Source organism: Falco cherrug, chromosome 2 (genome assembly GCF_023634085.1).
Source record: "Falco cherrug isolate bFalChe1 chromosome 2, bFalChe1.pri, whole genome shotgun sequence".
In the NCBI taxonomy this organism is placed as follows: Eukaryota; Metazoa; Chordata; class Aves; order Falconiformes; family Falconidae; genus Falco; species Falco cherrug.
This window is the reverse complement of record NC_073698.1, coordinates 22,099,683-22,114,999: the sequence shown is the minus strand read 5'-3', so window position 1 is coordinate 22,114,999 and position 15,317 is coordinate 22,099,683. Positions and strand designations below refer to the sequence as shown.

Sequence of the window (15,317 nt, the reverse complement as noted above, 5' to 3'; positions counted from 1 at the left end):
TGTCCAAATTCATAGCCATTGACTTGAGATATCAACATTTGTAGTAACAGTAACAGCACTTAAACTTCTATTGAACATGTACTAAGATTGTTCTGCACTTTGAAAGTGTGTAGAGCTGCTTTCAGCTAGAAAAGCAAAAAGTGGAATTTAAAATATTTGAAGCAAAAATAGCAGAAAATGCATATAGAATACTGTGGCTCTTTTTTAGCCCTTTTTAGCACCGGCAGTGGAAGGATGGTCAGTGGAAATGCTGATGTGATCAGACTGCTAGCACTTGCAGGGTCACAGCCAAAGAAAAGTAAAACATCAGGATAAATCTCATTATGTTTTGCCACTGTGTAACTACAGTTTGGCTCTTTGGCTAACAATAAAGTTATGATTTCCTTCTTGTTCCTGCACATCATCTTTCTTAGGCCTAGAACAAAACTGCCCGTATGCTTCTGGCATTCCCATGTGAAAGTAGGCTTGAGGGCTCACAAATAACTGAGAGCTGATTCTGGGGCTGGAGTGTGTTTGCTTACTGGCTGTGTGGGTGGCAAAGTCTCCATAAATGTTTTAGCACAGTCTAGCACGCTCTTGGTTTCAGTACAAGATTTACCGCTGATCTGTCAGTCCAGCAACAGCATGGAGGATTTAACATTCAGAAGTGAAAAACACTTTTGGAAGCACTCACTACTTGGCAGTTGAAGGGCAAGTTGCTGTTATATTTGACTCAGTTGTGAGTTGGATAACTTTAAACAGCCATCAACGCGAGGAGAGGATGCTGGGTGCTACGGGTGGGCGTCCTGGCAAGGCAGTGATAGCTTTTCTCGGCTTTAAAGCTTTGCTGAGTGGTGCAAGTTCCTTCTGTTGCCATCAACCACATTGTCTTAGGAAGGGTATAATTACAAATTTTGTCTTCTCACAACGTGTTTCAAAGGCTAGTAGATGTCCTATTTGGTTCAGTGTTCTGTAGCTCAGCTTTGTCTGTAAAATGCCCTGACGCTTCAGCATTGCAGGCTGCCGCTCTGCGGGGTGCTCAGCTGTGAGCCACAGCCAAGCCTGTATTACACTGCGGGGGGACAGCTGCTTTAGTGCTGTGTCCATGGCTATGGGTCCCCCCGCCTTCGGTGACATTGCACGTGAACGTCAGTAGGTGTGTGTGTGTATTGTATGTGGCATACAAAACGTTGAGAAGTAAATAAAGGTTTTGGGGAAGTGATATGGTAACATTCCTAACTGGCAAGTGAGTAAAATGTGGCTAACCACTGGGAATGCTGCTGCCACCTTTCAGCCCCTGTTTTAGTTGTGTACTGCACACGAATCACTACAGAAGAAAAATCTTTTCTGTTTCTAATGCACTAGAGAACTTAAATGATTCTTACGGGAATTGTGCATGTGTGTGCATGAAAGAGGTGGTGAGGTCATCTCAAGTCTTCCATGTAGCAAACCTGGGCCTTACCATTAATTTATCCGTACAAGATTCTGATCACCTAAAATAGCATTTCTGTAAACAGTGCTATATTTCAACTTTGTTCCATAACCATGTGTGTATGCTGGGACTGGAAGGGTTTCCAGTTATCTTCCTTCTTAAATCCTACCAAGCTTTTTGTTCAAGTGTTACAACAAGAAAAATGCAAATATAAACTTTGAGCTCTTTGTTTGTAAAAAAAACCCATTTGTAGGATAGGAGTGAATCTTTCCCACCCTGGGTTTCAGGCAGCTGTAGTTGGAAGAGGAAGTTCTGTATTTAAGTGGAATATGACTGAAGCATTTTAGTGAGAAATGTGAAAATTTTTTTCATGTCAGTTGGATGCTGCTCAGAGATACAGAACAGTGGGTAGAAAGAGATTAAGCAAAGGGTACAAAAGACAGTCAAAAGTGCAATCTAAATATACTCGCGGTGCTATTCTCCATGAATGAAGATGTGTTTGCCTGGATCCACAAATCAATATCAGTGATTTGGTCAAAACGCTTGATTTTTTTTTTTTTGAAAATGTATAAGGAATTTAAGATCATAAGCAATGACCGAAATGTGAAAATGCCATTGCTGTTTGTTAATTGTAGGCCTGACTTATGTTAAGAGTTGATGAGACTTACCCCACCAACGGATTTCAACATCACCCACATCATGGATCTGTTTGATGCCATCGCTCTACCTTTTTGCTTGTAAACAAACCCCTTAACATGTAATGGCTTGAAAATATTCATGATTTATGTATTTGTTTTCTTTGCAGGCTGGAATGGTGTTAAGATGTGGATACTTCTGGTTTGGCTTGTTTCTCGTGCCCACTGCATGCCTTGTTAAAGACGTGGCATGGACAGCGTAAGTCCTGAACCGTTCCTCTCTGTGTTACAGGAATTATTCTGTAGCACATGTTGTCCAGTCCAGTATTTTCTATAAAGAACTACAAAGCCTTTTAGTGAATGCAAAATGGTGATACTCCTTTGGAAGATGTCTAAGCCAAGTGAAGTGGGACTGATTTCTGTCTCACTTGCCGATACAACCTGCAGTGTGAGAGAATTAGTTAGTCCTGAATCTGAAGGAGGCAGCCATGTGTGTGTAATGAATATGTGTCATCTTATGATTATTTGTGTTGTCTAGCCTTTAGTTAAATGCAAATTTAAATCAGACATCAGAAATTCTCTGCTCTTAAAAAGGAGCACATAATTTGTTCCATTTGGCTAAGGTTAGGTAGAAAGCAATAATGTGGTGCACTAATCCATACCCAGTAAGCTCCAAGTTCTTTGTCAGCTGCTCTTTAGGCTCTCCTTCAACAGTGGGTCTTCCAAGACATAACTGAGGGAAGAGCAATGCTCTGCACTCTTATGGTTGAAGTCATAATAATTCCTTCCCTGCCCAGAGAGGACGAACAATCCTTGTGAAATACAAGCCTCTTTAAAAACTGTGGTTTCAAAGCATTGCGGAAGGTAAGCAATTTCAAGAACTTCGATTTTAAGGAGCAGCAACTTACCTTCTTTACCATTGCAATTTGAAATGCAGAAGTATCCTTTTCACTTAGAATTTCTAGTGTTTTGTTCAGCTTGCTTTCAATTGTTTTAAGCACCAAAGCTTTCACCCTTTCTCTTGGAAAGATGTGTTATGACCAAGAAGGTTTTATTACATGGATATGTAATAACCTTGTGTGAGGAGGACCCAGGACAGATCCTAGCTGGGGAGATGAGGGAATATAAGTTAGCTTGTCAATTGTCACAAAGGCTGCAAGTGAAAGCATCGTAACATGTACGTAACACTATGCCCCAGGAACGAGCTGTTGGTCAGCCAATGAAGACTCTCAGAATCACAGAATCATTTAGGTTGGAAAAGATTTTTAAGATCATCCAGTCCAACCATTATCTGAACACTGCCAATTCCACCTATTTTCTTTACAGAGAATTGCAGAAAATACTGAAAAAAACAGAAAGTTTCCCAAACACAGGCACATTTCAAAATTAGCGTAAAAGAATAAATCAGGTTATATGCATATATCTGACAGTCTTTTTTTTTTTCCCTATAGCATTGATAGCACAGCTAAATTAAACTGGTAGGAGGCAAATCTACCAATCAGTAAGCACTTCTTAAATGTTTTCCTGTTTTCTTCTTCAGCTTAATTTTCATGAGCTACACTACTAAAACTAAAACTAGGTATCATAATGTAAATTTTCTGTTCAGGCCAAAAAATGATTTAATAGCCTAGCACACTAGAGGGATTTTTGTTACACTCACTAAACTTCTCCAAGTGAAAATTATTTTAAAATTCTAAAGTTGGGGCCAAAATGTTTAAATTTAGATACTTAGCTTTGTCTATGACCTGCTTTTTAAAGCTCTGAAAACCAAAAACTTCGAATTCTCTTAGCATAACAGGCCCTGCCCCTGTGTCAGGCATTAGTTAAAATTACCTGCTTAGAAGTCATTGGAACTACTTTTGTGATTAAAGCTAAATAGGAGCTGAACTGTTTGTAGCATCAGGGATCAAATACATATTTAGGTGTCCAAGATTACTCTTTAGCTGTTGAAATGTTTTCATGATAGTTGAACGTCCCGAAGTTGTTCTCTGTTCTTATTGGTTCTTGGCGAAAATGTCTCAAGAACTGTAATACAAGACCAGACCAAAGTAGGCTCATCCTCAGCTATCGCTCGTTTAAAATTCTGTTACTGACTCAGCCTGTTCTTCAGTATTTCTTAGAGAAACCTCAGCAACACAATCCTTTCAGTGGTTCAGACCAAGAATGTACAGAGATTGTGAAGCTCTCAAGACAAACACGTATATATACAGACATACTAGGTATTTTCCCAACAGATTTTAAACAGGAGGCTCCTATCAACATTAAGCAAAAAATCTGTTTTCTGGGCAGGGCTACTTTTTTTTCCTTTAACCCGTCACTGAAAAATTAACACCATTAACATTTTAACTAGGATAAATGAAATGACACAGCTATCAGCACTGCCATATGGAAGGAGTAAAGGTCTGTTTCCTTTCCAAGAGCCTTGCCATTCAAAACTTGAGCCTAAGGCCTCTGGAAATCAGCCGGCACATTTCCACAGCAGTGGTTACACCACATTGCTGTCTGTAATTCAACAGAATCTGGTTTTGGCCGTAAAATTCCAGCAGCTCGGACTTCTCAGAGTCATGGAATTTATCCCTTTCAGTTTCTTTTGGACATGAAGTTATGCACAGAAAGAGCATCCATGTGACCCAAAAGGTACATGATTAATTTCAGTACAAAATAAATATAGTACAGAGGTTTTTGTCTGGAAGAAGGTTAAAAGGGTTAGGAAAGTGTATTTGAAACCCATACAAATCTTTGTTTCTAAACTGCTGTTCTGCATCCCCTACCAAAACTTGTAACGCTGGAAGCAAGAGCTAGTTTTACATGTTGCCTTCATTACACAGGCAACAGTTACCAACACACCTTTTATCTTCCGTGTTTTCTGCAGCTCCAGGGGGTTTTATTTACTTTTTTTTCCTCCCCTTTTAAGTGAATCAAGGAAATGTGGAAAACGTTTTTTTAAGGGAAAGAAGCTTATTATTAATACTTGGCTGCAATACCACATTGTTAACTTCAGTCCACTACCCTGAATGCAGTGGCTTGGTTTGGATTTGGTTTTTTCCTGATAGAAGTCCCAGTTGTGCTACCATTGCAATGAACAGAGCTTTGTAAGGTGAGTGCTTCCTCACAGTTGGCATGTGTCACTTGAATACATGTCACTGGTGCTAGGAAGTCTCAAAATAGCTGAGCCACAAATCAGTGTGGGAGCCGTAAAAACACAAGAGTGTATTACAGCAAAATTAGGCAAGAGGGCAAAGGTTTATTAATAATTGATGTCTCGGTGTTACAGTGAAAAATTGTCTGAGCCTTCCAATCGTTACCAAAATCTTCATGTATTTTTTTTTTTACTGTGATGAAAGAAACATGTTGTACACGCCAACTCCACAGTGTAAAGAAGAGAGAAGGTATGAGGAGCTCTTCCTGTCCTTGCACATGCTTGTGGTCCCTGGAGCATAAGACTCCTAAAATGGCGTTGAGGATAATGAGCCAGAGTACAGGTGTCGTCGTGTTTCAGAAAAGTTTGAGTGTGACCATGCTTCTCCCTGGCAGATTCTGGCCTCCCAAACCCCCTAAATATTCTCCTGAGGCAGTGGAGTGAAGCTGTGTGCTTCCCTGGCTTGGAAGGGGAAGGGCCACCCAAAATACAAAGATAATGTTTTGCCTCTTCTTATGGTCCATGATCTTTATATCCCAGTGTGTGAGGGGAAAGGCGAGTTTGTCTTCATGGAGTGCATCAGTTTTCAGCTGAACATAACACTGAACACAAGATCTCATCATTTATTGAGGACTGATTGTGCATCTAGGGCAACTTGTGAAGTACCAGGTAAAAGCCAAGTCTTCTACCTGTATTTTTGCATATCAGAAGTTATTAATGCACTGTTGCGAAAAAGTCATGAAGTATCCAGTCCTGCTGCCAGCAGTCCATGGAATATTTGCAGTTGACTTTGATAGGAGCAATCCCAAGCTCTGAGGCAATTGTAATACCATATTTTAGTATTTGCTTTTGGAGAAACGTGTGGATAGGTTAGCTCAGGTCCTTTTTATAAATACTTAATTACTGACTCTTTCATGGATGCTCTTGCTTTCAAGTTGAAGGGATGACTCAGTGCATGACAATTACCTGTGGGTTTATTGTTGCTTTTTGGATACCCACCACACCAGAGGCAGAGCCCATCTATTTCATCATTTCACACTACTTAAAAAATACTTCAGTACCCTCAACTTTAGGACAACAGTATTTTTTCCATATTGTGAAATAGCTGTGCAATGGCTCTTTGTGCTGTGCTACACCAACTGGACTTTGCTTAGGCTCCATTCTGTAAAATTTTGAATTCAGTATTCGCTCTAAGGGAAAAGACAAAAATCTCTTATATCTTACAGTATGCGGCAAGATAAACATGGAACCTTATGAGAGGCTGAATAACTTGTAGATTTCTGTGTTCTTGTCTGTGGGGAAAACTGGTTGGAAATTATTTTAAAAGTTCCAAATATGCTCAGTCTTCAAGTTTGCAATAGTAGGTATAGCCTCTTTTTAAAGGTAAGAGATGAGTTCAAGGTCAAAATTTCAGTGTAACTCAAATTTAAATGTTTACTGAAATGAAGGTGTGTGATAGTGAAGCCAACTGTAAAGATTATAAGAATTAATAGCTCAAAGCTTTCTCATTTTAATCACTATAGTTTCCCTTCCTCAAAGAGGAGACCAGTCTAATCATTAGCCTAAGTAGTTATCGGAACTTGAATCTAATTAATTTCTGTGCAGCTATTTGTAACTTCAGTTTTTGAAACATGCACTGTAAAAACATCCTTGCTGCTGATCTCTTCCATCACAGTACATTGGTGTTCCCTTGCAAAACACACACCTCTGGTGGTTTGTTTTAATAGGGTGCTCTTCTGAGTACATCCTGATATTCTTTACCTCCAGATGTTGCCGTGATTCATCTTTTGTTGTTCTATGTTTTTCCTCTTACATGCAGATGTGTTTTGAAAAGTAGTTTTAATTTAGTTTCTCATTTTGAGACATTGGGGGCCTAATCAGCAATACAAAGACCACAGGACTTGGATAACCTAGTATTAATATGAAGACACTGTCATCTAAAATAGTACCAGCAAAGATTTTGTGGTCTTTGTTATTCCCCATGGACGAAGTAGTAAGAATCATGCTTTTTAAAAATAAATGCATCTTCATTATATTTTAATTAACTATACAGCAGCTATTATTTTTCTGCTAGAGGGAATTTTACATTGTTTTACATCTTTGGTTAAAGATTGTTATCTGCATATAAGACTCTTAGAAAATTTGTAAAGAAATTTTTGCCACCTCTAGAGTTGAAGACTATTACTTTAATCATAGAATGGTTTGGGTTGGAAGGGACCTTCAAGATCACCTAGTCCCACCCCCCTGCCATGGGCAGGGACACCTCCCACCAGACCAGGCTGCTCACAGCCCCATCCAGCCTGGCCTTGAGCACTGCCAGGGATGGGGCAGCCACAGCTGCTCTGGGCAACCTGTGCCAGGGCCTCACCGCCCTCACAGGAAAGAATTTCTTCCTAATGTCTAACCTAAATCTGCCCTCTTTCAGTTTAAAGCCATTCCCCCTTGTCCTGTCACTACATGCCCTTGCAAAAAGTCCCTCTCCAGCTTTCCTGTAGGCTCCTTTAGGTGCTGGAAGGCTGCTCTAAGGTGTCCCTGGAGCCTTCTCCAGCCTGAACCACCCCAACTCTCTCAGCCTCTCTTCCCAGGAGAGGTGCTCCAGCCCTCTCATCATGCCATGAAGGAAGTGATGTCTCAACCAATTCGGCTCCATCTTGTTTTCAGGCTTATTGTGTAGTCAGGTGCAAATCAACATTACCTCACAGGACTTCTTTAAGTTACACAGAAAGAAGCAGCTAATCAAAACCTGCCTGTTGGAGGAAGTTCCCTGTGGTTTGTATTATTGCTTGTACACGTCAAGCAGAGGGGACTAGATCATGTCCTTATATCAATGTAACTTACGCTGAAGAGCACGGGAGCAGTAGGTGAAACTGGGAAAAAAAAGGCCCAGGTCTCTTCATGGGGGACATTGCTCTCCAAATTTTCATTGCACAAGTGGTACATGGATTGCTCTTTGAATCCCCCAGCCGAGAAAAGAGGACATAGCCGCTCTTGTTACCGCCACTTTGAAAGCTCAGTGGGGCGAGAGGTGCCTTTCCAAGTCATGTGAGACTGATAAATGAAAATAAAGGGGCTTGAATGGCAATTATTATCTGAGACTCTCCTCAGGTTCTCAGAGCAGCACTACGTGTAGCTCAAAAGACAGAGTAGAATCATGTTTTCCTGCCATGAATATTCAGTGAATCCCAGCTCTTTTGTGTGAACACCCGGGTCCCACACGGTCCCACGGCAGCAGGTCAGGTCTCCGTGGTCCTGGGGCTTTGCTGCTCGGTTCCATTTGGAGTGTTGTGTTGAAGCGGCCAAGCTCTGCGCAATTTGAAGTCCTTCTGATTTCTCATGTCTTAATGTAATATTTCCCAGGTATTGTGAACCTGAACTGACTGGATACATACACTGTGCCTTATTTCCCAAATCTTTCAATGGAAGGCCCTGCATTTCTCATCTGAGAGGTGAAATTGGGATTTTGTAGCAAAACAAATGTTCACAGGGCGCTTTTTGTTTTGTTTTCCTTTTTGTCTTTCCCTTGTGGTACAGGGCCAAGCATACCTACCATAAAACTTTGCTGGAGCAAGTTCAGGAGTTGGAGACGAAGACGAGAGAGCTGGGAAAAGCCATGCTTCGTGACAGTAATGGAAAGAGGTGAGGCAAGCCTATGCTAATGTTTAAAACAGGCTCTTCTTGTCCTCTCCCATCCTATGTCTCATCCACTGTTCAAATCTGATTCTAGACAGGGTAACAAGACTTCTTGTCTGTATTGTTAATTTATTGTTGTTCCTCTTCATATGCGTCCGTTGCCCCTACCAAAATCAGCCCTTCCAGTTTCATTTCTCCTGCGTAACTGCTGCGAGGCTCTGTTGGAAACTGCTGCTCTGTCTTCTGCCTGGTAACATGTAGTGCTGTTACCTGGCCACTGAGCCGGACTGGTTTTGAAAGGACTTTGTATGAAAAAAAAAAAAAAAAAAAAAAAAATCTGATATTCCCTCACATACACACACAACCCTCAGGGGAAGGAACTGTCTGTGACTCAAGATGTGAAGACTGTAGCTAAGAGGAGAACTGGCTGATCTAATGTACCCTACAACCCTACAACAGTCTCACTTGAAGGATTATTTTATTTTTTTGCTTTTTTTTCCACTGTAGCTTACAGGCCCCTGCTTCCAGGGTTCTCAGTTTCTTGTTGTGCCTTTCCATTATATCCACACCATATGGACTTGAACATATTGCTATTATTGAATCTTTCATTGTAAGGGGAGAGTATGTGTTGTGTGGGAACTTTTGTCTCTTCTGAAAGAAGCTAAAGAAAATCATAGTGAGGCTTTTGCATCCAACAGTTTCATTTACCAACTCAGAATGTGGTTCTGCATCAGCTGGTTGGAAAAGCTCCCCAAGTTCAAAAAGGTTTTAGAACCAACTCTTCTGTTCCTTACACAATATGGTACCACATGACTTGCTAAGAAACTACATGATCATTAAACTGGATTTTAGCAAACCTTATAAACTAGCAAACTGAGTGGAATGGGGCTTTTAAAAGATTTTGTTCTTCTGGGGCAGGGTCATCCTTTGAACCTTTGATGTCTATTCTAAGGTAAACTAATTGCCATATTGTAGCTGCTGCTAAGACGAGCGGATAGTAGATTTTTTTCAACAGAACTTGTGAGTTAATAAGCACTATTTTTAGGGAAAATGATCAGGGAGTGAGTTTACCAAGACTGTAGTAAACTGGAAAGCTTTTAAAAATGCTTGTGTGAACTTCAATGAGTTTATAAGATGTCCTTAGTGACCAGAGTTCATTTCTCAGAGGCCAAGGCAAAGTAAACAGTGTTATTGATTAAGATCACTTCAAAACACTTCATATGTTCAGTTTTCATTTCGAGTAATTTTTCTGCTGTGACTTTTGGATCCTACAAAACATGATTTATAAATTGTGCTCACTTGCGAAAGTTGCAAACTACACATCAAATAATTTAAAAAGAAAAAGCAACGTTTGCAGCATTGGTCAACAAAGGCAACTTTCTGTGCCACAATTAAAACCAACAAAGATGCCTAAAATCAGGTGTTTAATTCAAAACGAACCTTTAAGAGGGCTAACTTTGAAGTCAATTGGAGCCAAAGTGCTTGGTACCAAAATCAGATGAGCCTCCCAGGCAAGAAAGGTGTAACTTGGTGTTGTGAGGGGGTGACTGACAGACTGATCAGATGCCATGCAAGTGGAATCCAAGCCGGCAGAAAACTGGCCGTTCCCAGGCACGTGGCACTGGTAGTATGAGCCCCTTGGGTGTTGCTGTGGTTCCTATCATTGCATAGGATGTGAAGTTACATTGGTGCTGGTGTGTAACATTTGTGTTTTCCTGCCAGTATTTAGTGCCGGTTATCAATAGCCAGAGAGGAGAGCGAGTCAGCTTTTTGCCTGATGAGTCACTGGGTTGCAAGGTGGCTTGACATACTGTTAATAGTGTGAGAGACAGTTAGTATTTGATCTGTTTATATGTGCCTGTACGTATTTCCAAGAACTGGATGCATTTCTTCTGTGTTTATACACTGTCCTGACTTTCTGTAAATTTAATGGCCGTGTTGTAATTAATTCATATACTACATGTTTTCGTAGCCTTTCATTTTATTACATACTCACTGCAAACGCTTTCATCTGCATTCCTCCTCCATACAGCTTCACTTCATTCTCGAAACGCTTGCATGGAGATGATGTAAGGAATCCCTTCTGGCCCTCCTTCCCATTCTCCCTCCCCCCTTCTTTTCCATGCATTTGTTTGTTCTCCTTCCTAATTGCTCCCAGATTTTCTGGGTGGTCCATCTGTGAACTAGATAATGGTAGAGTGCCTCTGCCTGCTAGGAGCTGATGTGCTGTGCTTGTGATGTGGCCTCCTGAGTGCTCTTCAGAGTTGTTCTGTCTTTTATCTCCTTTGTTTGTCTCCTGGCTCTTTCACACCTGCTAGAAATCCTGTGCTTGTCCAAAGGGAAGGGTGAGGGTGGGAAAGAAGCTGAGTGGGAACTTTCTGCAGTCACAGCCTCTCTGGTTCATGTTCTTTATTTTTTAAAGATTTCCTTGAAGCCAGTGGAAACAAGTGCTGAGATGCACGCGCCGCTCTCCCCTCCTGCCCGCAACCCCATTGCTCTCGGGATATTTCTGGCAGTGTGACACTATGCAGGAAGGGAAAGTAACCAGTCTCCTCATTTCTAGCGGGAAGTGGAGAGATGCATTAAAACTGCACAGGTCCATCCGTCACCTCCAAGTAACAGTGTTAGCTCTTGGTTGGAAGTGTTCTTGAAAACATACCCATTAGGTGTTGGTTTGTGCAGGCAGCTGTGGAAGATAAGCTGGCTGTCATCAGGGTCTATTTTCCTGGCCCACATAGTGGATGCTATTTTTGTTCAGTGTTTTTCACAAACAAACAACACAAAATCACACCCAATTACAGATAAGAGAAGGATTTAGGGAGCTATTTTCTTTTATCATTGCCTAGACCTTAGGCAAAAAAATGAGGTGCAAGATCTGAATGTTTAGGATTTATTTGCTAAACAAAAAGCAATTCACAAAGCCCAGAAAGCAGTGAGTGCGTATGTGCTTGCACAACAGGATGCCAACAATTTACTGTGGCTCAGCTGAATTTCTGTAAAATGTGACCAGGGTAGCACCTGGGTCCTCACTGCACTTGGGGAAGGAGCGCTGGGAGATCTGCGTGTGCCGCGTGATACCTAAATACGCACACCCTGTCTCAGAGGGTCTTCACCCTACCAACTGTTCTTGTTAGACCCATTTTTCCAAGTTAATAAAAACACTAGTGCTTATTCTGCTCTTCAGAATCTTAGCCCCTTTGAATGGTCTCTAAAATTGTATTTTCTTGTATCTATCTCAAAAAGCAGGTGCAAATTTTTGCGCAGGGAGCAAACAGCAAGGCAAATGGTAGATCAGGGAGTGTCTGACCTGCACAGGGAAGAGTGTCAGCACCCTGAGCACTACACCTGGGTCCCCAAAACCTTGCAGATAACATCAGTGTAATGTGTGGACGTTATATCAAGTGTATTGTTTTGAGCTGTAAAGGGCCATGTTCTCATTTCTCTATCTCTCATCTGGACAGCTAAAAACTTACTTTCCTTGGAAGCTGGGATGATCACAGGATCAGATGATTCCAGGAGCAGATTTCATCAGGGGAAACGAGTATCTGGAAAACTGGCAACTCCAGAAATAGTTTGGGAAGCAGAGGAGAGAGTGTGCAGTAAGGGACTGGTGATGAATCCCATGCCGTGCCTGCCTGCTTGTGGAAGATGAGTGCTGACACTTGCCCTCCCCAGCCTGGCACCCAGCAGTGCTGGGCTGGACTCCAGCCCAGCCGTAATGTGAGGAAGCTTTGGTGCAGGACGGGAGAGAGGCTCCCTGGCACTCTCATGTAACAAAAGGCAGGATTTAACACTAAATTTACATGAATTTGGAGAGGTGAGAGGGGCAGCTCGTGTGCCAAAGCAAACATGGACATGTGGAGACACCTGCCCAGCAGACCTAACCATGTTAACATTTGAGATTTACACAGAGAAAACAAACAGGTATTCTTCAGGTTTGTGTTCAAAAGCGGCATTGAGTTCAGCTGTAGAGATTTTTGTGTCTTTAAGTTTACAACGAAATCTTGGCTCATAGAGGGTCAGATCTTGAAGTCCTCGTTTGCTTTTCACTCCATCTAACCTCTCATTGAAGTCAGCAGGAGTTCAGGTGGAGTGAAGCCTGATTAGGGACCAAAGCAAACTTTACTTTGGAAACCCATGTCACTTCATTGCTCCACTGGCCAACTAACAGAGAGCAAGCAAAGCTGTGCAGCACCCTCCTTGCGACAGTACATTTCCTGTTTCAGAGGGTTTCTCTGTCTTGGAATTGCTAGAGAGGTCCCTTTTTGAAAGTAGCTTTTTGGTTGTTTTTCTGTTCTGTTTTTAATCAGTTGGTGGCCGGGATTAGACAACTGTTTGATATTGAGGAACAATGTAGCTTTCGTGATTTAAGTACTTTACAAGGAGCTGAAGGGTCCGTCTGGGGTGTTGCAGAAAAGTACCTGCCAATCACTGAGTACTAGGAAGAATTTCTTTGAATTATTCAGAAATCTGGAGTGTCTTGTCTTCAACAAAGGTGAAGGGAAGTGAGTACAGAACTAGCAAGGTATAGTTGCGAGCAAGAAGAAAGCACTGCGGTATGCTTTTGCACAGCATTTTTCAGTATGCCTTTTTACTTGTGCTGCTTTCAGGCACCCACTGACGATAGCTAGCCACCTCTTTCTTTGATCTCCACTTCACAAAACAAACACTGTTTTTCAGTGTATCTAAAACAGCAGTTCTCTACAGTCTCTCCGCTGTCTGCCTTCCACAAGGAGACGGGCTGGTGGAGATTCTCTTTCATTTAAGTGCTTCTCACCAAATCTAACTCTGTTGCTTTAGTGAAATGGGCATGACCAGCTCTCACCCTGAGAGCAAGCTGTCTTATTTATCTTAGCCTCGGTTTTATTTGGTGGGTGAGGGCAGATGCCTATCTCATTTCAATAGCTGCATGACCCGATGGGCGATCAGTGAGCTGACACAGGTGCCCGTGGAGACTTGCCCACTCCACAGGTCCCTGGGGAAGAGCAAGAAGAGAATGTGGGAATCCTGACTCAGGCTTGTGGCTGTGCTCGGCGCCAAGAGCAGCAGAGCCCTTAGCCTCGTGCCGGCAGCAGCAGAAATGATAAAAAGACTTAACTTTTAACAAACCCATGAATGAGCTGAGGACCTGATCTCATGGTTCCTGAGGAAGAGGCAAGCTTTTTCATTAAGATCAAGAGGAATGAGGCTTGGGCTCATTATATTTCAAAGCACTTTGTCTCTTTATTGATGCATTTCAAATTACATCTGCTTGAATAGGGAGACCGTGCCGGTACGGCCCCTTCACATCAGCAGGTACAATGAATCTTACTTGAAACAAACTCAGACTTGTGTTTTCAACTGGTTAAATGACATTGGGTGTTTGGAGCCAAATTCTTGTTTCATGAATGTGTTGACTTCAGTGTATTTACTCAGGATACGCATGACTGTGATGTGAACGTGGCCCATCCAGTGCAGCTGAGCGTAAAATGCGGTTGAAAAAGGGGAGAGGTGTATTTTGGGTTTTGAGGTTTCAGAGTCTTTTTATCAATTTTTCCAGATGTTCTTGACACCGTTTCTGGGAAGCAAAGGCGAGATTTCTCCACCAGTGTACACAACAAAGTGACTGGCATATTTACGATTTTTTCCTTGCAGCTCTTCTAGTAAAAAGATATTAGACTCCTTTTACTAGCAAAAAGCACATAAAATTATATCAATGGGGTTTTTTTTAATTCTTTGATTCCATATGGTAAACATTCATGTACAGTAGGTGGAAAATGCGTAATTTTGTTTTATTTTACTCTTGTCTCTTTCTCCCTCCCTCCTGTCCTATATCAGTAAGGAATCATGACTTTATTTCCTCATTTTAATATGTACTGTTAATTTCCGGCATTTCTAACCCCTGTGTATGCGGCAGTTGAAGTTATTAGGTTTGATTCTGCTCCAGGTTGAGCAGTGGGCAGGCTGTAGGGCAGAATTGGGAAGGAGCAGAGGGCAGAGAGGGTTTCAGAAGCCAGCCAGAGGGATGAAGAGGGATTTAAACCATTGCACAGCTTACTTTAAATCAAAAAACTCTCCAAGTTGGTTTTGGACCCAAGTGCCCAGCTGCTAGGGCAAACCAGTGGGAGCTGACATGCCCTTTCTCTAGTGCAATTGTTTATTTCGCATCCTGAATGTGCCTATCACATAATCTTGAGGGGTATCCAGTGCACAAATAGGGTTAAATCCTGGTGACCTGGAGAAGGATTTAGAGCTGTGATCAAATCTACTAGTGAAGTCAAAGTTGACAGAGGTACAGTATCAGCATAAAGGCCAAAATGAAGCTGTAAATTGAAAGGAAAGATTAGAAAAAAAGAGAACATAACAAGACAAGAGTTAAAACTGATTAAGGGGCCAATCTCTCTGATGCCTAATCCTGAGTTACTGGGTTGGGCACTGGGGAACTCCAGGGGGGAGAGAAGAAGAAATCTTCCCTCCAGGCTGCACAGCAGGAGAACTGCTCCATAACAACTATTCCAGCCTA

General features: G+C 41.8%; 1 protein-coding gene across 4 annotated transcripts in view; it reads left to right on the top strand.

Moving 5' to 3' along the window:
- ATP8A2 (ATPase phospholipid transporting 8A2) overlaps positions 1-15,317 on the top strand; it is a 349,977-nt gene that overhangs the window by 309,702 nt on the left and 24,958 nt on the right. For all 4 annotated transcript variants that reach the window (XM_055702611.1, XM_055702612.1, XM_055702613.1 and 1 more), the window contains 2 exons: positions 2,217-2,305; positions 8,717-8,821. In XM_055702611.1, coding sequence (XP_055558586.1) covers positions 2,217-2,305; positions 8,717-8,821 — 194 coding nt within the window. The remainder of the gene's footprint in view (positions 1-2,216; positions 2,306-8,716; positions 8,822-15,317) is intronic.